At 29.5% G+C, this 22511-nt stretch overlaps 1 protein-coding gene across 1 annotated transcript in view; it reads right to left on the bottom strand.

The window, feature by feature from the left end:
* Positions 1-22511, bottom strand: part of LOC129219060 (phospholipase DDHD2-like) — an 85414-nt gene that overhangs the window by 8853 nt on the left and 54050 nt on the right. The window contains exons 9-16 of the mRNA XM_054853380.1: positions 19842-20089; positions 12433-12513; positions 12187-12338; positions 9322-9457; positions 7796-7807; positions 7624-7714; positions 7171-7367; positions 5204-5343 (exon numbers count right to left, since the gene is read on the bottom strand). Of these exons, the coding sequence (XP_054709355.1) occupies positions 5204-5343; positions 7171-7367; positions 7624-7714; positions 7796-7807; positions 9322-9457; positions 12187-12338; positions 12433-12513; positions 19842-20089 (1057 nt within the window). The remainder of the gene's footprint in view (positions 1-5203; positions 5344-7170; positions 7368-7623; positions 7715-7795; positions 7808-9321; positions 9458-12186; positions 12339-12432; positions 12514-19841; positions 20090-22511) is intronic.

Raw genomic sequence — 22511 nt, 5'->3', positions numbered from 1 at the left:
TTCTCAATACACGAATACCACCCCCTGTGCCCCCCAGTAGTGACACCACTGACATTATTACTACTTTATAAGCATACTCAAGTTTATTTTTAATCATAATTATATCTGGGAATATAAGTTGAATAATACAGAAGGTTCTTTACTAAAGCTCTGTGACGTGACTGAATATCCAAAATACGATGCCTTCAACATTGAAAACATTGTTTTTTTTTTAAACATGAAAATTTTTTTGGACATAAAGTTCATGAAAGTGAGTCCCAACACCCTGGTTTTATTCCAAAAATAAGTAGAAATATTGGAAAATAAACCCCCAGAAATTAGGGTCAGTTTTGGAGATTTAAAAATATTTTTTCCGGGGGGGGGGGGTAGAACACCTCCATGAGTCTCCCAACTTGCTCGGAATGTTCAACCTTTTGAACTTAGCACCTCTCTAGTACCTCAGAAGATTGTTATTGGCTATTATAAAGCTCCTTATCCCACCCAATAAATATAATAGCTATAAAACTGTCAAACTAAAAAAAAATTGGGTACACCATTATCAAAAAGGTGGGACGTAATAGGGCAAATAGGGTCATACTTGGACTCAGGGGTTCATTTTAAAAAAGAATCAGCAGAAATTCTGTCAGAAGCCTTCTGAAGTTATTTTTCTTGCTGCACTGTGATATTAGTAGGTATCAATAATATTTCAAATGATAGTAGTACCCAACACTAATAAAATCACTGGATTATAAAATCAACCTCTTTTTAAAATCATATCTTGAAGAACAGAATTACTGCAATACCAGAAAATGTTAAAACCATCTTTTAATAAAATCACTATCGCTGTTTTATAAAATCAATCTTTTGGACATCGTAGGAAAAAAATTGTTAAAGCACCAAGAAGTGAAGGAATTGGTCTCAGAAGATGAGGAAATTTCACAGTCCAATTTGCCTTTTCAATAGATGTCAGAAAAGTGCTTGATAATGTATGATGCACTTTAGAGTTTAGAGAAAAATATAATGTTGAATGCTACAAAACACTTTGTTAACTCTCAAATGATATTGAATCTTTGCTCTCCCAATTCTGTTAAGCAAACAACAATACACCTATATTTTAAGATCCTTGTGCAAATAATAAAAAAAAAATGTACCACATGTTTAGTTAAAATGACAACTGTATTTTGAAATACTTAAAACAGAAATAAACGAAGTAATTCAATTCATTTTTAGAGTATTCAAACTTCAAAACCTTTCGTTTTTTGGAATGTAGAGGTATGCCGGTTAATAACATTAGCCACTTTATAAAATCAAATGTCCTTACAACGAATGTGATTTAATAATCGGCAGGCACTGTAACAAGAACTTTATCATTTCATAATTAATAAAAGTAATTTTTCACTTAGAAAAAAAGTAATAATATGAATATCAATTTATAAAAATTGCTTGTATTATAATAATCTTTGATTTTCAGAGAACTTTTTCCTAACTTGAATATACTACTGTGTTACTACATAGTTAAAATATTACCAGATAGATGGAGTAAGAAACAGTAAATGTTTCAACAAATCACTTTGTCCCATATTCCCCTATATCACCTTTCGACATGATGTACTGTAAAGCATAAAACTTCAATGTACTTATAGTTTCTAATATTTATTCTTGGTGTGGGGACTTAGAACATATAAACAACTGCATGTGTTTGATCCATTCAGGCTTAAAGGGCTGTGTTTGATTGTGCACTGAGTTTTTGTTTTTATTTTGAGGGAGTAGTGGAAGGTAAAATATATTACTAGCAAGGGGAAAGGTTCATACTCTATTGGGGTGAAAAATTTCCATGACTTTTCCAAGGGTTTTTCATGACTTGATAAAACTTTTTAATGACCTTCTTATACAAACAGAATACAACTGTTTAATATCGTCTTCACAGGAGACTTAGTGGAATCAACCTTTCTTCTAATGAACCAAATTTAATCAAGCAGCAGCTACACAACGCTCTTAAAACTGAACTGAGTTGAGGGTCAACAAGTTGACTCATGTTTAGAGTGAGCAAATGCTTGGAAATATCCTGATGAGAGTAATCAACTAAATCCTTGATTACACTCACCGAGACAAAATGGTAGTAGCACCGTTGACTGTTGTGTGAATGGACAGGCGATTCCTTCACTTTTCTACCTGTATATGCTTTCTAATAACTAAATACCTGTTCGAAAGTCGATACAACTAAGTTGCCTCGTGTGTGAAGGGGGTCTTAAGTTTTTGGATTAAAATGTAACTAATCATTTATTTGCACATCTTCAAATGCAAATATATTAATTGGTTTCATAGAAATAATGTCTGAAACAATAAATTTTAATTTATTATTAGCATAATAATGTTGTAATAAGCAATTCTACATGTTTGTACATTGTACAAGGCTAGAATTTTTAAATTTTTTAAATGAATTAAACAGGCTTCTTAACAATATTCTTCCAAGCTGAAGTAACTTTCTCACATCTGCTACTTAATAAAACATTAATGAATAAGATATGATGAATTAAATCTAATGAAGAACAAAAAAAAAAAAAAAAAAAAAAAGTAGCAAGGTACACAAACACTGTATGAAAAGCTCAGAGATTGATAAATCAGTGGCAAATAAAGGAGAAAATAAGCTGGATACTCAATGAATAAAGAAATAACCATGAAAATAACAAAAGTATTAGTACAGGAATGTCAAACATTTTTAATATGTATATAAACATCCAAGCAAAACATATATGTTCAACCTTCTACTTGCACAAATATTATTTAACTTATTGTTGAATCATATTCTAAGACCAAGAAGAGGCAGTAGCAAAATTTTTCAAACTTTTAACTTTTCCAAATTTAAGGAATGTAATTAAAGAAGAAAAGTCTGTCAACATACAATCTCTAAATCCTTTAAATATAACCTCATTAGATGTTTAATGAAAGTTTGAAAAAATATTTATTTTGTTTTCATCTACACATAATAAATACTTGTAATGTAAAAAATAAAGAAAGAAATGAAACATAATAAATAAATATATAATAATTATCAACTCATAATAGGTAAAAAGATATCTGCATTTCAAAATAAATGAAAAATAAGAAACATTGGTAAACAAGAAAATGTCAATACCAAAAATACTTTAGAAGTATAGCATGAATAAGGTTCAATATTTAATAATTAACTAATAAAATACAAAAATTTTCAGAAAAAGATGAAATTAATGATTTTTTTTTTTTTTTTTTTTGACTTTGATTAACTCAACAATTCTTAACACTTACAAATTAATAATGATTAAAACACCTGAACCTGTTTTTGTGCGGTCTATGAAAATTTCATACAAATTGGGACTCAATTGACAAACCTATCTTTAAAACGAGTGCTTAATAGTGTAAGTTTGAGTGATTTTTTTAATGCAATTTTTTTCATGCTGTCCCTGTATGCCGCACAAAAACAGGTTTGAGTGTATTAGAATTCCCCCTCTTTTCATATTCTATCACCAGCCTAAACGTTATTTTTTTTCTAAAACCTTTACAAAAAATTTAGATAAAACTGACAAAATTAATAATAATTTTTTTTAGGATTGGTTGAAACGAACTCGGATTAGAATTTTTGGGCAAAAATCAATATTGTACTAGTCACCTTTAACAAAAATACTTCTTACGTATAAAGCATAAAAAGTGTTACAAATAATGGTTAACCTCGAAATTTGTGATATCTAACCAATAGTAGAATCAAATTGGAAAAAAAAAAAAAAAAGAAGGACGACTTTTGCAGTGGCAGATGCAATCAGATAACAAACTTCAGATTTGTTTTTGGGATCTTTCAACTTTCCAGTTTTAATAGCTTTTATACATAATACCGAAAATGTATGCAAGATTTCTAATGGTGCTTCAACTACTGTTTACACTTGTTCACTGCTGAGAAAACTTATCCATGACTTGAAACAAATTTCCAACTTTTCCTAAAAATATTAATTTTCCATAACTCTTTCATGTCTGAAATATGCTGATTTTTCTCCATGTCTTTCCAGGATTTCCATGACCTTTATGAACCCTTTAGGGGGTGACAGTAGAACTGCCATATGAGATTTGTCTGCCAGTATATTGTATGTGAGTTTTATTTTAGTTATCATAGCAAAAATATATATAAATTTAAGAAAGAACAAGATTTCTGGATTGATAAACGAATGGTAAAAAGGCAAGAAAGAGAGTGCATAATGTGCAAAGAAAAGTTCTTTCAATGAAAAAATGCAAATAAACTTACTATGAAAGCAAAACTGGCAATGCAGCATTATATCCTGACTAATGTTATGAAATTTATCAAAATCTTTAAAAAATATTTAATCATTATAACTGAATTTTTTTCCTATTCAATTTCTTACTAGTTTATCTATATTTTAAATAGTAGTATATGTTAACTTTTTATATTGAATTGAAAATATTTTAATTCAATTGAATTTTTTAAAATTCTTTTAGGAAAATTTAATTACAGTATATTTTAATACCATTAATGATAATCAACTAAATTTCAGCACATTTAATAAACAAAAAGGTTTTACATGATTTCTTAATGTTAAACTAGCAAGATCTTCTAAAAACAACTACTAATAGTACTAAGGAATAATGCTACTCTAAAGAGGATGCTGATAATCACTTTTGGTTGGTGGCAGCTTCAATTTTCAAAAGACACTAAGCCACTGGAATTGTTCACCACCCAAAAGCTTGTAGAATGAAGAACAAGAGGTAGCAACAAGGGCAATGTGAAAGGGAGTCCAAAACGGCCTGGACCTCTCCCAAAATAAAAATAAAACTACTCATTGTGAGTAAGGAATTAAATATTTTTACATTTAAATTTGGAATTCTGACATTGCTTTGGGCCCCTAATAAAATAAATTCCTATATGTACTCTAGTAAACTAGGCTCAGTAGGAAAAATCACCCAAGCATGTGAGTGCTTTTACTATTCAAATGCACAGGCTGGGTGAAGCTTCTTTTTCCTTTCACTAGTCCTAAACAGGGTAAAACTATTCACTGGAAGTTGAAACAGATTAATATGTATATATGTTAATGAATACAGCAGTGAAACAAAAATTAAAAACTAAGTATGCTATATTTACTCAAAAAGAATAAAAAGTCACAAGAAATGACAATTCTTTCAATTTTTGAAGAATTTCAAAACTGATTCAAATAAAACAAAAAGCTATTAAATAAAATATTACCAATAGGTGGCATGACTTGTTAGGGCAAAAATGTAATCATTTAAAGCTTCTATAGGCTTTTCTTGCAGCACAAAATCAATTCTTCGACCACTATTTAAGCAATCCAATTTGTATTTCCTCACCAGTAGTTTCAGACATCTCTAGGAAGGGAAATATTTCAAGATATAGAGTTCAGATAAAATAATGATGAGGTGAGATATTATTTTTTTAATTCTTACTAACAGTAGGGGTAAGTGGTATACCTCGGACATATGTGCACCTTGGACCTAGGCGGATTATAGCTCTGCTTATTAAAATATTTGAATAGCAACATGTGTAGTTAAAGTATTTGCCCCTAGACATCTCAGTGCATACCTTTCTATTTTGTTGAAAGCTCATCTGATTGAAGTATTATTAAAAAAAGATATATACCATTCAAAAGTAAGTTTTTCCAGATACTTTTATGCATTTTTTATTATGAAACATATATTGTTTATTCTGAAATGAAGGTCATGCATTATACAGTCATGTTCTAGCTATAACACAATGTGCTTGAAAAAAGTTAGGCCTAACTGTAACATAATGGTCAGCTATTTTGTTTTTTATAATGAAGTAGTGTACCTTGAACCCAATACAAGTGGTGTACCTTGGACTAGTCTGACACTTCTGCATAGTTATTACAACTCCTAAAATTTCATGCTCTCCAGTTTGTTGGAATATTTGGATAAGCATTCCCACTTGCCTTCACATTATCAAATATAATCAATGGCTTTAAGGTCACTGGCTTACATATACTGAATGAAAATATTTCTCAAGATTTTGATTTCCCCCCTATCAAATGTCACTGATCTCTCAATGCAAAAGTAACAAGAAAATAACACACAAAATGATTTTACTGGTGTGTCAACATTTAAAGCTAGTATTTCTTTGCCAATTATTGTCACTCCTGAAGAAATAAGGCCACATCCAAAGGCACTACCAAGAAAATAATTTCATTGGGTGATACCTAAAAGAAAATCTTGTATTTTGACCGACACACCCGAGAGAGAGTGTCTTGAAATAGAAAAAGCCAAAATGGCAATGAAAGAAGTAAAGCAAGCTAAGACAGTAAAACTCCCTACAAAACCAGCTAAAAGAAAACTTTATTATTCCTCAGAGTCTGAACTTGAGAATATTGAAGATTTATATGAGGATACCGATATTTCATATCATCATTTTAATGAGCTAGAAGATCCAGATAACGTGAGTATTCAGATTGGTATTTTTGTACTGGTGAAATTCGCTGGCAAGAAAACTATCAAATGTTTTCTTGCAGATTATTTCTATTGCTGATGATGGATATGAAGTTAAATATCTGAAAAAAGATCCAAATTGTCAGTAGTTCACCAGAGAAGATTCTACCCTTTATGAAGTTGACAAAAAGGATATCATATTCAAGCTACCACACCCAATACTAACTGGTGAATCTGAAAGGCAGTTCAAGAAGTTAACATCTGGAATTGACTTATCCAATTACAATCTTAGTTAGAAATAAGTGTAGCTTAAAAAAATAATCTTTAGTATGGTTTTCAGAAGTTAGAGCCTCTTGTCATTTTATTGAAAAAGTGAACAATAATAAGATAATAAGATCTAAATTTTTATTTATATTTGAAATAAATAAAAAAAGTTTCTAAAATTATGTGTGGTTTACTGATTGATAAATAGTGATGCTCTTACTAAAATTCATGTTTTCTTTACCTGTTAATCATTGGTCCAAGGTACACCACAGGTGGTGTACCTCGGTACTAATTGCATTCTTCTGTTTTTCTTAAAAATGTAATTGAAATAAGTTAAATAAATTGTTAAGATAATTATATGATGTGTAAAAAATCAAAAAGTTTTAACTAAAGGTATTTGTATTTAAATTTGGCAAATAATTATGATCTTATAAATTGAAAAGTGAAAATAGGTCCGAGGACCCCACCTTCCCCTAAAGTAATCATTAACACAGTTTTGAAATCACCTGGAATATCTCCTTCAGACTCTGACATTTGCTGTTTCACTATTTTCTCCATTTCAGCTTCTACGGCTGCAGAAGGGAAAGCATGAGCAGCAAATCCACTAAGAGAATTCCAAGTATATCTGAGAGTTTCGATAAATTTCTGCTTTATTTCATTCCCAACTTTAGACAAATTTTCTTTTATTTCTGTAAATTTAAAACCATTAAACTTATATTTATTGAAATTGGACACAAAATTATATATATTTTTTTTAATTTACAGTAAAAAAAAAATTCTGCACTAGGAACATTTCATAACTACATTAACTACTTTATAACAAAATCTAAATAAATGAAGATTTGCAACATAAAACTAAGCTTTGATAAAAGATAATAAAACATTCCTCATTTTAGTAGCATGCAAAATTTTGCATTTTTTCTCTCATATTTCAAGGGTGCATACCTAAGTGCATTCTTTTTCTTCCTTTATGATGAGGAATCAAAACAGGTTTTGCAGCAAAATTTGGATCTATGAGAGGTTCAATACGAGTAGCCTGAAAAGTAAGAGATTAACTAAGTAACAGAGATACAATATATTAGTTTTTTAAATACAAATCAAAATGAAATATACTTACAACAGGATCATACTGCAGTCATCAGCAGATGAAAAAAAAAGATGTTAAATTAATTATAAACAACACATATTCTTTATACAATACAGTAGTTATATATCTACTAATTGTCTTTTAAAATTTGGTAGCAAATAATTTTCAATAATAAAATTACTACTTTATAACTCCACTAAGTATTATAGTTTAGCTCTGATACGTTGAAGCCTGAGTTTCGGAGTGCTAAATTTTTCTTACAGAGTACATTGAAAGGGAAAACGTTATTGGTGCTGAGTCGAGTAGGGATAATATTGCAATACATTTGTGAAGGTAACCCATTTAAACTTAGCTGCACTTTCATTAAACTCTGAAAGAAGTAACTCTCAGGATCAGGTATCTACTCAAAATTATATTATTGTTGTTGAAATCATAAGCATTTTGCTAACCACGTAACATACAAATTGGTTCAATATTAAGCCTTACCATTATTTGATTTCAAACTTAAGTTTCAGAGTATAAGTTCAGCTATAGAAAACATATTCACCATAGAATCAACAAATTCAAAAAAACCTTTAAACAACAAAGGTTTAAAACCCCAAAACATTACATCAGTACCCAAAACATTATTTCAAAAGTTATAAACGTTAAGTCTAAATAATGGCTTGAATTGTCAGGCAACCAAATAGAAAAGAAATTCCTATTCCTCATTGCTGAAGAATAAAACATGATTTTTCTTTTGCCTATAATCAACTTCTATTTTGAAATAAAACAGTCATGCTTAAAAAGTTCTAAAAATGTTTAGTGCAAGAAACACAGTGAAACTATAACACTCATTCATGTACAAATGCACTAAACTTCCTTCAGAACTTCTAATTCTTGTACACAATAAGAATGAACAAGTTCAGGTACTTGAAACATATGACTCACTAAAATTGTGTTGAATTTTTAATGTAAACAGCAAGTTTCTCAATCAAATATTAGAGTGGGACAAAAAAAGTTGTTTTTTTAAGCACAATAACAGAAACAATGCCTTTTGCTTTCAAATTAAGGACCCTGAAATTCAGAAACAAAAAAAAAAAAATAAATGTCATTGTGAGACACTGACACCTTGAAATTTAGCTTTCTTAAGAAAATTATGTTTTTCAAAGAATTTCTTTTCCTAAACTGGCAAAGTTATATAAATCATTGCTGGTGAATAAGATATATCTTTTGCAGCATTATTTCAAATCCCAAAATTCTATCACAACAGAAAAATAGTCTTGAGACTGAACACAAGTATAGTGCATGAAGCCAACATTTTGCAATTTTGCAAACTTAATTTTGCTTTGACTGGGTGTTTTTCTACACAGAGTTAGTTTTAAATGAGAATGAACCCTTAGAGGAGAGAAGGCACACTTCTATCAATATCGCTAAATAAATTATGAGTTTCTATTTTCTTTAGCCTACTACCCTAAATCTGTGTTAGTTTCAATGATGCTAGGGTAAATACTAGGCATAGATCACTAGGCATAAATAAGAAACGAATGCTTTAAAATCAATAAAAATATAATTACAGGATGAAATATATGAAAAAATCCTGGACATGTGGGGAATCTAAAGTCTTCACTTATTGTGTCATAGCCTCGAATGGTTAAAAACATAGATATTGGAGATCCCAAAGCAAAAAAGCATGCTGGTTCAAAACTCAGCCTGAAAAAAAAAGAAAATAAGACTCACATTAAAAACACATTCAAAACATCAGTTTCAGAAAATAAAATTATTGTTAAGCTTTTTTTCTTCTTCTTTAAAGTAAATACTGTAAAACATGGTTCAAACATTGGGTTTATTTAGCACTGTAGGGTAGACCGATCAGTAAGTAAACACTAGGTTGGAGGGCACAACAACCCTCCAAAAAAATTTTTTTTCAAGTCGCACACCCTCTTATACATCCTCGCACACCTTTATAAAAAAGTTTCATACAATTTTAACAATGGCAACCTGTGCCAACTTACATCCAAAAGTGTGAACCAGTACTGTGCATTAGGCTGAATCGGAATTTTTTTTTTTTTAGAAATTCCAACTTGCAAGTTGATAAAGCGTTGCCCCTATAGCCCCACATGAACCACAAAAATATTTATCCAAATTTTAAAATTGTGTAATATTATTTAGGTTTGCAGCAAGAGGCGTAAAATTTATAACTTTCTTCAAAAAAAATTTTTTTCTATTTATCTTTTAAAAAATTACATATAAATTGAAATAAAATATCAAGTTCAAAAATTATTAGGAAACACATTTTCAAATCAACATTTGCAAATGAATAATGAAAAATTATTGTATTTAAAATAAAAAATGTAACTTAAACTTGGAAAAAATCCATATCTTTGAGTACCATATGGAGACTTAAACATTGCAGGAGAGCAAAAACTTCTATTTAATGCTAAAAACTTACTTTGCTGTTTATACTTTTCAACTTGATAGTTTCTTAAAATTTACCTTTCATTTTGTAAAAAAATATATAGAAAAAATTAATTATTTGAAAAAGTTTATAAATTTTTTAAGCCTAGTGTTGGATACCTAAATATTTTTTTAATTTGAATAAATGTTTTTGTGGCACATGTGGAGTATATAGACCAAGATCCCACTAGGCTTGTCCTACCCTAGTGGATTTTACAAAAACTGTTACCATATATGAAGAGTAAAAGTTGTAAATATAATGTGAAAGTAAGAATTTCTACCTCTTTTACATAAACTAATCAAGGTTGCCAGGGGTTGTACCTAGGGGCTAAAAGGATTGTTGTCATACATGTAGAGTATAAGCTGGAAAGAAAGTGTTAAAATTAGGTTGCCTAGCTTTTTCCAGTCCCTAATCTGGGTTGTCAGGAGCAAAAAGGTGCCCAAAAAATTGGTAATTTACCCTCATTGAGTATCCACACAAGTTATATAAAAAAAATCAGTTAAAAATATTACAAAACCGATGGTATAGGGTTGCCCAAGCAAAGGGTTGTCGCTATTTGAAGTTTCAATACTTGAAACTTTGATAAAAAGAAAAGTTAAAAATCTTTAAAAAGATAGGATTTGTACTGCTATTACTTGAGAAATTTTCAACATTTTTTGTTTGAAGTTATCTTAGTAAACCATACCATGTTCACATGTGCCCTGTGTTGACATGTATCTCCCTTGGTGTCCCCTACATGCATTTATTTTTATATGCATAGGGCTCAAAAAAAAAAAAAAAAAAGCTTTCTACTAAAATCTCACAATTAAAAAAAAAAAAGGCAATTTATGTCAAGAAAATTCACTGAACAATTTATAAAATTTACCTCTTTTTTAAAATCAATGATTGATGATGAACAGTTTGGTTTGGACAATTTTTGATGTTTTGAACAAAAAAAAAAAAAAAAAGCTTCTGATTATTTCTGCAATCACATTTAAAAATTGGAACAGTGAGCAGCAAAGGGATGTAAGGGCCAAAAGTAAAAAATTGGAGACAACTAGTGCAAGTAGTAGAAGAACCTCTGCTCTGTTTTTGGGCAATAGATGGTACTAGTAGCCTTGGTAGATGCTTATATACAGCATGACTTAGAAAAAAAAATTATGAAGGTCTAGCTAGAATATGAAATTTAAACGAGTTTTTCTCAAAACTTTATAAAGTCCACTTACATCCCTTTGCTTCTCACTGCCTCAATTGGTGTACTTTTCTGTTAAAGAGAAAAAGTAATTAAGATTGCATTATTTGTTTTAAAATATATAACAAATTTTATGCCCTCTAGGAAAATAGAACTAGTAAACTATGCTTTAATTTGTAAAAAATTTCCACTTTGTCCAGCAGTAAAACCAAAAAAAAAAACAGAAGTTTTTCCATCGCCACAAAATTTCTGGAAAATTATGTATCTCTATCCAAGTCCATACAGTAAGTTGAAAATTTACAGAAACATGAGCATGAACTTACAGACCAAAATTCAACTGACACAAAGACTAAAAAAACACTTTTTGTTCTCAATTAACAAAGCTATAACCCATATTTATCATTTTTAAAATGTGTATAGCGCTCATTCAGTATATTTATACCTTCAACTTAACTTAGCGCATTCTACCAAGTGTGAAAAGAAAGCACATTAAAAAGTGATGCTGAAAATCTGCAGCAGCATCAGATAAAGAGATAACTTATAATTTGTTTGATTAAGAATCAAAATAGGATATAGGATGAAAAATAAAACAAAAACAAAGTACTCATGTTCATTAACAGGATATCAGGTTCTTAAAAAAAAACTTGGAAAAAAACATTAAAAAAAAAAGCTCTTAACATGATATAGAGGTAATATGATGTCACACTTCATTAATGTAACACATCCAAAACCCTTGATATGTATTGCAATTTTCAGTTTAAATAAAATACCATATGATTCTTCATTTTTTTGACTTATAATTCACTACTTTACCTGGGATAGACAATCATTGACATCCCATATTGCTTTGTTTTTGATGGATATACCGTAGTAAGGCCTTCTCCAACATCTTCTATAAATTCATTTGCTTTACATGGTAATGATTGTTCACTTGTACTTAAAACTCCAGGTACAGCATGAGTGAGCTAGAAAAAGTTTAAGTATTGGTAAATAATGCATAAAAAATAACTTTGTACACATAAATATTAATTTATATTTAAAAAAAAAAGACTAACTTACTTGAGCTAGAGTGTTTAAAATCTTTTTCCGGCTGCCAGTAGGCAAACCAAGATTTTTCAGATCTTCATCAGATAAAAGCAACTAAATAAAATAGAATGTTACAAATGATTATTGATGAAATAACTACTATGTTTGATAACAAAATAAAACTATATTGTAATTGTTTTTTAGCTTTAAATAGAATTTTTTAAAAGATTTCTTAAAGTGTGGAAAATAATACAGGTACTATATATACATGAATCATATTAAAAAAATTAGTTTACAATGAGCAAATCAGCTGTGGCTGACATGTCCCAGATTTTATTTAGGTAAACCATGCAAATCTATGAGGGAATGCAAAATATGGAAGCTTAAAAACTGTTTGTTGCTTTGTTATTGAAATTAGAAGTTGATGCTTAAGCTAAGCCTAAATTTTTAGAGTTCATGGCAGCCAGTTTGACTCAATAACTCCGTAAGTTATAAATGTACACTTAAAAAGAAATATTTCCACATTCTGTAAACACATCTCAATTAGGAAAGAGCAAAGTAAAATTTATTCGGAGCTTTTTTTCAATCTGAGATATTAACAAAGATTGAAAACTTGCCAATTTACTTCAGATTTCAAATCACTTTTTTAGCTCTTTTAATAAAAAAATTACAGTAAAAAATGATTCAGATTGAAAAACTATCTAAAACTAACTATCCGCTTTAATTTAGTAATTGTTTTTGAATTCCTTGATGACGAAACCTTACTTTAAAAAAATCAAAAATTTCCGAAATTTTCAATTTTTTCTCTATTTTAGATGTTTGTTTGAACATGAGGGAATGCTCTTTTTTTCCTCAATTTTTTAACATAACATATTGAAGTGTCTTTTAGATAATACAGTCGAACCTGTCTATCTCGAATTTCACGGGAAGGAGAAAAAATTCGCCATAAAGAGGTTTCAAGATATGAAGGTTTTGAGAAACTTATTGAAATTTGGAATCTGATGATGAAAGTTTGAATTTTATACTACAGACAATACATGCGAAAGATTAAAATTCTTCCGTATTAGTTTTGTTAAGTATTTATTATACTATTTTATGCAAAGTACTTTATTGCAAGTTAAAAAATCATTTTGACAGTAATGAAATTTTAAGCTTTCCTTTTTCAAGCAAAATAGTTTTTTATTGTTTTTTGGTGCCTAATTTTTTTGAATTCAACTATGCGTTTGAGGTTGGCAATGGCTGAAAATCTATCATTGGAAAAATCTTCCACTTTTCTTTGTAGCATTTATCCACTTACTGGAACACATTGGTCTTTGCATTGGAGGAACCATTTTCATTAATGGATTGAGGTTCAAAAATTCTAGAATTTATTTTTTTCATGCCTATAATCGGCTTTTAATTTGAATGATCTTTAACCACGAACTTGAATAACTCACCCCACATTTTAAATCTGTCGAGTTCACCTCTCACCTCATTGTCCCATTCTCTGCCCTCTGCTCTGCTTCCTAAAAAGTGCTCGAAACGACTGTCCCTTTCGTTAGTCTTCAGAAAACCAACATATTCCTGGACCCATTTCTGTCTTTCTTACACTGCCCTCTCTGCCCTTGAGGACATACTACTGTTTCTGTGTTTAAGGGAAGTTGTTGTTAGTTGTTTTGAAGATTACTGGGCTTTGAATCCAAAAATGACCGTATTGCTGGAATTCGAGATATAGAGCTTTTCGTATTTTTGTTTTCGAGATAAACATGGAAAATACATTGAATTTTGGCTGCAAATGCAGGGAAATTAAAAATATTCGAGATATACAGGTGTTCGAGATAAGCAGGTTCGAGATAAACAGGTTCAACTGTAGTGAATTTTAATCATTGGAATCAGTGTATTTTTGTTACTAGAGTAACTAAGGTAAAATTTCATTAGTTACAGCTTTTATTGTAAGTTTAGCAAGACTTAACCATTTCTTTCATGTTTCATTTTCTCAAAAGTATGTTTATGAAGTAATTTCTGAAATGTTTCTTTAATTATTGTGTTGAATTTTCCTCTCCATGCATGATATAGGAAAAAAAAGTTTCTGGAAAACCTATCATGTCAGCATGACTTATAGAACATACTGAGTTTAAAGATTGAGGCAGAGGACCATCTTGTCCGATTCTCACTAGCATTTGAGATTGGGCTATGAGTTCGAGGAAGTTTGTTTTATCCATGAAATAGGTATATTTGACGGAATACACATTTATTTCAACTGCCCTGCTGCGACGTTCTTTGAAACAAAAGGATTCCTTTGGTAGCGAAACTCGTCTCTATTTTAGTTATAGTTTTTCTTTCCAGAATAAAAATTGTCTGTTAAATAATATTTGTCACAATGAATCTAATTTTCAATGGAAAGCAGCTGGCTTTTCTTTCTACTATCAATGGCAAAAATGTTTATTATGGCACTGATAAAACTATCACCGTCAGAACAATATGCATACGACACGCAATAATCCACTTACAACTGCAAGATAATTTGTTCTTCTGCCTGCTACAATCACAAAAAGTTTTTTTTTGTCTCATCAGTAAAACTTATCAATCTTGAAAGTTAGGATCAATAACAATTTATTGAAGTACCCATGGCTGTCTTAGAGACATGAAATTATAATCGTTTCATCTTAATTAACAATTGAACACCTAAATTTCTTGTCTCATATTTATCTCAGTCATCAGTGAAAGGAGCATATGTTTGAAGAAACAGAGTTTAAAGATCAGGCCTAAATTCAACATCAATAATTTCATTTGTCAGTCACTCCTATGCCGGGCTGATAAGTGCTAATAAGCATGAAACAGCAGTCCTCAGCTGGAATTGACTGAGCTGGCGGTGTATTTCATGTAATTCATATATACAGGGTATTCCGTTTTAACCTGCAAGACCTTTATTTTTGCAACCATTAGTCCTAGATGTATACTTCCAATTGCAAAAATGTTCAAAATCAGATGCAGAGTTAAGATATTGAAAGTTTGAAGTGAAAACAAAAATAAGTCCAAAAATACAAAATTTCACTTTTTATATGGGCCCCCAGGTCAACTAACTAATATTTAGAGAAATAATCTCCATTGAAAACTATTACTGAGACAAAAAACTTGATATTTGTGCGACCAAAACTCAAGGAGATATTCCAGTTGAAAGTTTTAAAGGACCATACAGAAGATGAGATTGGACCTTATCGCCCTTTCAGAAGAATGACAGGTCGTAAAAAGTAAGAAAAACAAGGTATTTGTATTTCTCATTGCTATCAAAAATAAATGCAAATGTTATGCTGTGATATGCAAAAACACACCAAAAAACTCAAAAAATTTGAAAAGCCACACTGTATGCACACATTATTTTAAACACTTGTTAATCGCTATATTTTCCCTCAAAAGATGTTATTCACAGCGAGTGAAAAGTGGTGGAAGTCACAAAACGCTGTGTTTCATATTTTGGTGACTATTGGTCATACTAATTTCAAACTTTTTGTGTTGGAATTATTTTTTTGATAGAGATTATTTCCTTAAATATAAGTTAGGGGACCTGGGGCCCGTATAAAAAGTTACATTTTATATATTTTGACTCATTTTTAATTTCACTTCAAACTTTCAATATCTTAACACTGCATCTGATTTTGAACATCTTTGCAATTGGAAATATACATCTAGGACAAACGGTTGCTAAAATAAAGGTCTCGCAGGTTGAAACGGAACACCGTGTATAGCAACTATTTGTGCCTAGGGAATGTTTTTCAACGATTTTATGCATCGATATGTTTTCACATATGAGATGTTCTTATTAAGTTACTGAATCCACATGGACCGTCACCGTAGGACACATGACCTCTTAAAGATATGTTTGTCTGAAACTACTTAAAATATACGAGGGCAAATCAAAAAGTCTTTGTGCCATTTTTTTTTTGGCCAAAATACAGCTGTGAATACAAAGTGAACATATAACATTCTCAAGAGTGACCGTTCCTTGAACCATACCGGTTGTATCTGTCTTTTGCTCTGATGAGCGGAGCTGCCATCAGTCATTTAAGATGGCGGTTGTTCTTTAGACGTCCACAACTTTAGAGCAGCAAAGTATGGAGCAACAAAAGCCCATAGCAATTCACAGGGAAATGCACCTGCAGTACAGGCCTTCCTGTTAGTGATTTTTATGATTTCAGTCCACTGAAAAAGTTTCTGGCAGGACAGAAGCCAAGAACGCGGTCCAACGGGGATTCCAAAGGCAGCCGGAAGAATTCTACAACAGGGAGATCTCTAATTTAGTGCTGCGATGGGACAATTGTCTGAACCGGTGTGGTGACTATGTGTAGAAATAGTGCAAGTGACATAGTTTACTACTTATATTTGCGAATAACCATATGTATCTTTTTTTGGCAAATAAAAAATAGTCACAAAGACTTTTTGATTTGCCCTTGTATTAATGAAAGTACTATTAATGTCTTCAACTGGATTTTCTTATAAAAAAATGAGTTGAATTATTAGCCAGATTGAAAGATTTTTTGTGGAGAGCAAAAAAAAAAAAATAATTTCTTATGATGCATTTGTTGAAGTTATTATTAATATTATTACTTGATGTATAAATTTTATCCACAATTTTTTTTAAAATAAAGTTCACACTATGCCAGTACATTTTTTTAAAAATTGAAATAAATGTTAGATATACTTGCCTTTGCATCATTTAGTTGTTTATCTAGTTCTTTAAATTCTTGTAATTTCACATAAAACACAAAGAAAATGCTATTTTTCTGATAAGTTTTGAAATCGAAACCCAATTTCGGGTTTCTTCAAGCAAATAGTAGAACAACAGCGCTATATTCTTGTAAAATTTTAAAGTTGCCTGAATTTTTCCTCATTTGAATTTTTGTGTCAATGTGAAGGGGAAAATCATCATTTTACAAAATGTCACTAAGTTTAAAACTGGTTTTGAAGACAAAGGAACTAAAATACAACTTCAAAATTAAGGTATTTCTTTTATGATACTTAGCATATTATTGGGTATCAATTTCAGCAAAGCTAATACATTTCTTAAAGATTGAGATTTAAAAATAAAATGCTTAATTGTGAAAAAAATAAAATATTTCCAGTTTCTGAAACTCAGTTAAAAGTTAACTATAATAGCTTTGACAATTTTACTGATATTAGGTGAATTTCGCTACTCCATAGATTGCAACAACATATAACTTGTATGTTTTCATTAAATAATTAATAAAATGCAGGCCTTCAAAAATGCAACAATTTAGCATTTATGAGATCGCTGTTCCCTTTGCCCAAATTTTAATCGCATGTAACTATTAAAATAAAAAATATTAAGCCAAAATATTTTAGATATTTTCATATGGGCATAAAAGAAACCTCTGTATACCAAATTTCATAAAAATCTGTTACCATGCGGCCACCACTGTTTTGGGAATTTTGCTCATTTTGTATGGAATGACCCTTGGTCCTTTCTTGCATGGCGGAAAAAATGAAGTAAATACATGTCTAACTTGTAACATAATGTGAGTTCTATATATTTATCGATATTAAAAAACTTAATGATAATTTTGTTAAAATATTAATTAACAATACTATTTTTGTGATTATCACAAGAGATCTAACTGATTAGAAATAATTTTATAGAATATTGATTTAAAAAGAAGCAAATGTTTTTAAAATTAAAATATTTTCTAATTTCATACAAAATTTTATATACCTACTCAATGCATAAATAAATAAATTTACCACTCAAAATGAAACAAATCACAACTACATTGAACGTTTCTAAATCATTTATTTTATTGTCATATAACTAAAGTTATAGGAAATGACCTCATTAGTAGTAATCACATAATTATTTTATCTTGCTTATTGTGTGTGTGTGTGTGTGTGTTTGAATATTTTAATTCTCGACTAACCAAAAAAACTTTGAAAAATTACTCCTTCGATTAATCAGAGCAAAAATACCAAGTTTCCAGCAGAAGTACAGGATACCAAGATGTTTAAATTTTCATAAAATATAAAAGAGATGCAGGAGCTCTTTTCCTGTGATCTCACTCCCATGCAAATTAATACCTGATAAAAATTATTAACATCAAAAGTGTTATTCCTCATGTAAGTTCCTTTAATCAAGTACGTAAACTATCACTACATCTTTCATTTGAAAGATTGCACTGCACCAAAGATTTTGCAATTGATTCATTTGAAATTTTTTCCAAGTGAGGTTTTTAACTTTACTATTGTAGAATATGATGCAGGTCAATGAATGCAAGATTTAGTAAACTCTTTTTCTCCATTTACTGATTCTGTTATCTATTCTTTTGCCTATCATGGTTTGCTTTGTGACTGGAATGGAGATAGAAAATTTACAGTTTAACAAATTGCAAAGTGAACCTCTGATTATCTGGCATGCCAGAAAATCAATGTAAACTTATTGAAGTTAATCAATAAGTTATGTCTAAAACGAAATATTTTGTTGAACTTGTCAAATAACAGTCACTAAGCTAATTAGGTTTTGTTTTTTGTTTTTTCCACTAAAAAGCATTTAGTGCCTTGTTGAATAAGCACCTATTAAATTTAAATATTTTTGGCATACTTTATTATAGGTATGAAACTTTTTCCAACTATGTGAATATAGAATTGATTTTACAGTTTCTCCTTAATGATTAAAATTTTAAATTTTTATTAACAAAATGTGACCATCTCAATATCTTGTTGTGGAACACATTACAAAATAAATATCAAAAGTCACAAGTTTATATTTCCTCAGAAAAAAATAAATTGAATGAGTATGTAGAAGAAGGGCATATGTTACAGTGGAAGAAAGGCGTATGTTACAAATAAAAAATACAATTCTGAATTTGTTACATATACCCTTTCTCTAGGAACTCTTTTAATTGATACTACTTTACAGACAGGCACAGTTTGATTTTTCTGGACATCAGTGTCTCAATTTGTAACATTGCTGATTGGAACAATGTGCTAGTAACAAGTGTTTCAATGTGTTTAAAAAGGAAAAAAAAAAAAAACTTTTATATGAACAGTTGAAAAATCATTCATAAATGAGAAAGCAATGAAATGAAAGCAATTGAAATGTACATTTAAAGCCAATCAAGAAAACTTGAAATTAATGCAAATGCTTCAAATTTTGTAGTGATTCAAGCCCTATATATGCTTATATGTCTTCATTTGGTCAATAAAAGGATGCAAAACTCTTTTTATAAGAGCAATTTTTGGTGTCACTAAAAAGGAAAATCATAAAACTGAAACCTTCACTGCAAGCAAAGTCTTGGATTAATTTTCAGTAAATTACCAAAGCAATTTTTCAGTACAATAAATTAAAATACACATAAAGCCTACACACACATAACATATATGCAATCTGTAATTAAAACATTCTGAAAATAAGAAATAAAATAAGGAACATTTCTATTTTAAAATTTTCAACATACCAAGGAAGTCAAATCTATCTTTTCTCTTTCAAATATTTCTGCAAAATCTTGTAAATGAAGGTTTTCAAGAAAAGCTTCTACTGATGGAAATGACTCAAGCATGTGTTGTTCACTTAATGTTATTTCAGATTTAATGCAATAATTTTCAATGAGCTCTTTTTCTTCAACTTGATTGCTTGTTTTTACACTTGGTTGTTCCTTTTCACAATGATTTTGGTTAGCAAGTATATCAAACAGAATTAGCGAACCTGAAAATTGATGAAGCATCTTAACTTGTTTCATTCATTCATTGTGCATGGATTGAACTCAAGATGGCAATGGACTTAGAGAAAATGAATCCATGTTTCAATTTATCATTTTTAGGAAAGAATTTATAATAGTTATACATGAAAAATTTATGAAATAAAATGACGAGAGGGTCAAACCATCTCAATTCACTCAAGAAAAAAAAGGACTTTGTGACCCATATCCTCAGATTATGAAACAAAAATGGTGTATGCAATACTTCTATGGTGGTAAGTAGCCAGATGAAAGGTATGCTTTAGCTAACATTTTTCAATAAAAATGAATTCATCCATGGATTTAGGGGACCAGTAACAAATTTAAAAAAAAAAAAAAGTTTTTTTTTTTTTTTTTTTTGAACATTTTTCATTGTAAATGCTGAAAAAAAATGAATTTCAGAAATTAATTAATTTACTATGTACATTAATTTTTATAGATTTTTGAAAAATCATCTGGTTACCTGTCATCATAGAAATATTGTGTACATCAATTTTTATCAAAATCAAAGGACATCAGTTACATGAACGGGTGAACTAACTTGGATTAACTTTCATTTATTCGTGACTTTTATTTACCAGGGTGTACATAAAATACTTCTGAAGAATTAAAAAAAAAATGAAGAAAAAAGATATTTTAACCTATACTGAAGAAAATAAATACAAATACAGTGTAGTTCTTTATGAAGATATGGGAAACTAATGATTTCCATATCGATCACTTTTGATCAATTAACTAATAATCCCCTATAAGATCATTCCCCTAATAGATCATTCCATGTCAAACCAACAAGGCACTCATCCTCATTCTTTTAGATTTTCCTAAAACTTTCAGAATTCTTACTCTTAAATATCTGAAATGCTTTACGGGTCATTCTTCAAAAAATGTAACTTTTCTGTCAAGCTAACATTTTTCAATAAAAATGAACTTTAACTAAGTAACTTTAAGGTTAACTTGAAGTAGTTTACTTAATTGAACTTAACTAAGTAACGTAAAAACTTTAAGGAACAATTCATTTAACAATGATTTTTAATTGCATTAAAAATATATCTATTTAAACCTGCCAACAATTTTTTCATAATAATTTTTGTTTTAGTATATTTTTGGTTCACAACATGTAAATTCTCACCTCTGTGGTATGTCACACACATTGTGTGGCTGTTTATGTTGCTTAATAACTTGTTTAATTAAAAATATATACTTATTTACTGATTATTCCTTTCACAAGTGTCTCAAATACTAATTGTTTAAGTATATTTAATATTTTAATATTGTGTTTTAGTTCGTTTTAGAAGGACAAGAAGTTATGTCACACAATTAATTCTCACCTCCATTACCTAAACACAAAATGCCATACCTCGTTAATATGTAGCAGTAATGATATAAAATTTTATTTTCCATGATACAAGGGGGCCCCCCTTGTTTATTTTCAGTTTTTTATCTTCAGTATCATAGTTGAAGTTGTGAGATTTTTGTCGAAAAACAAGAAGATAGATTTTGCTTTAGAAACTTAGTGTGGTTATTATGACTTCTGACCTCTACGAACTTGAATTTCAGGGATGTAAATTAATGTAAAAAAAAGTGAACATGTTTTCATATGCTTAACGTGTGCAAATTGTAGCAATGAATTAAAAAAAAAAATCCATGAAAAATGTATCTATTAGGCCTATATTAATGGAAAAATCCTCACCTCCGTGACAGAACATATCAATGTCAATATTTCTGAGGTGAAAATAACTGATGGAGGGGGAAATACATCAATAATAGGCATTCTACGAAAATTATGAACTGCAAGTATATCCTCAAATTTAATAATACTATTTTGTAACATATCTTTGAAACTACTAACTAAGCCGTACTTTAATTAAGAGAACTTAATGTATTATATTCCCATTAACCATTAAAATAGCTGATTGTATGCACAATTAACAAAATTACAACTTTGATATTTAATTGGCATCAATTTTTAAATATTAAAAGTGTTTTCTTTCTTTCTTTTTTTTTTTTTTATTTCCCTGAACAAGGCATTTATTTATTTATTTATTTATTTATGAGTAAAATATTTGGAACTTAGCTGGGCCATTGTTTATGGTTACTTCTAGTAGGTAACACTTTCATGTAAGAATAAAATAAAAAGAAAACAGAAAGTTTCGAAAATAAAAAATATTTGTGCTCAAAAGTTACGTTTTCTGAAGAATGACCCTTATATACATATTAAAAAGTTTAATTATTCATTATTGATGAATAAAACAATGTTGATATTCGTTTATAAGCACTTTTTTAGTTTGCTTGTCAGATCTGCTTTAAAAACTCATTTTCTATGGGAGCTATATAATAGCTCATTTTAAAGAAAAACCTTATAATGTATGTATATATATATATATATATATA

This window comes from Uloborus diversus, chromosome 3 (assembly GCF_026930045.1).
Source record: "Uloborus diversus isolate 005 chromosome 3, Udiv.v.3.1, whole genome shotgun sequence".
Lineage (NCBI taxonomy): Eukaryota > Metazoa > Arthropoda > Arachnida > Araneae > Uloboridae > Uloborus > Uloborus diversus.
This window is presented reverse-complemented; position numbering and strand designations above follow the sequence as displayed.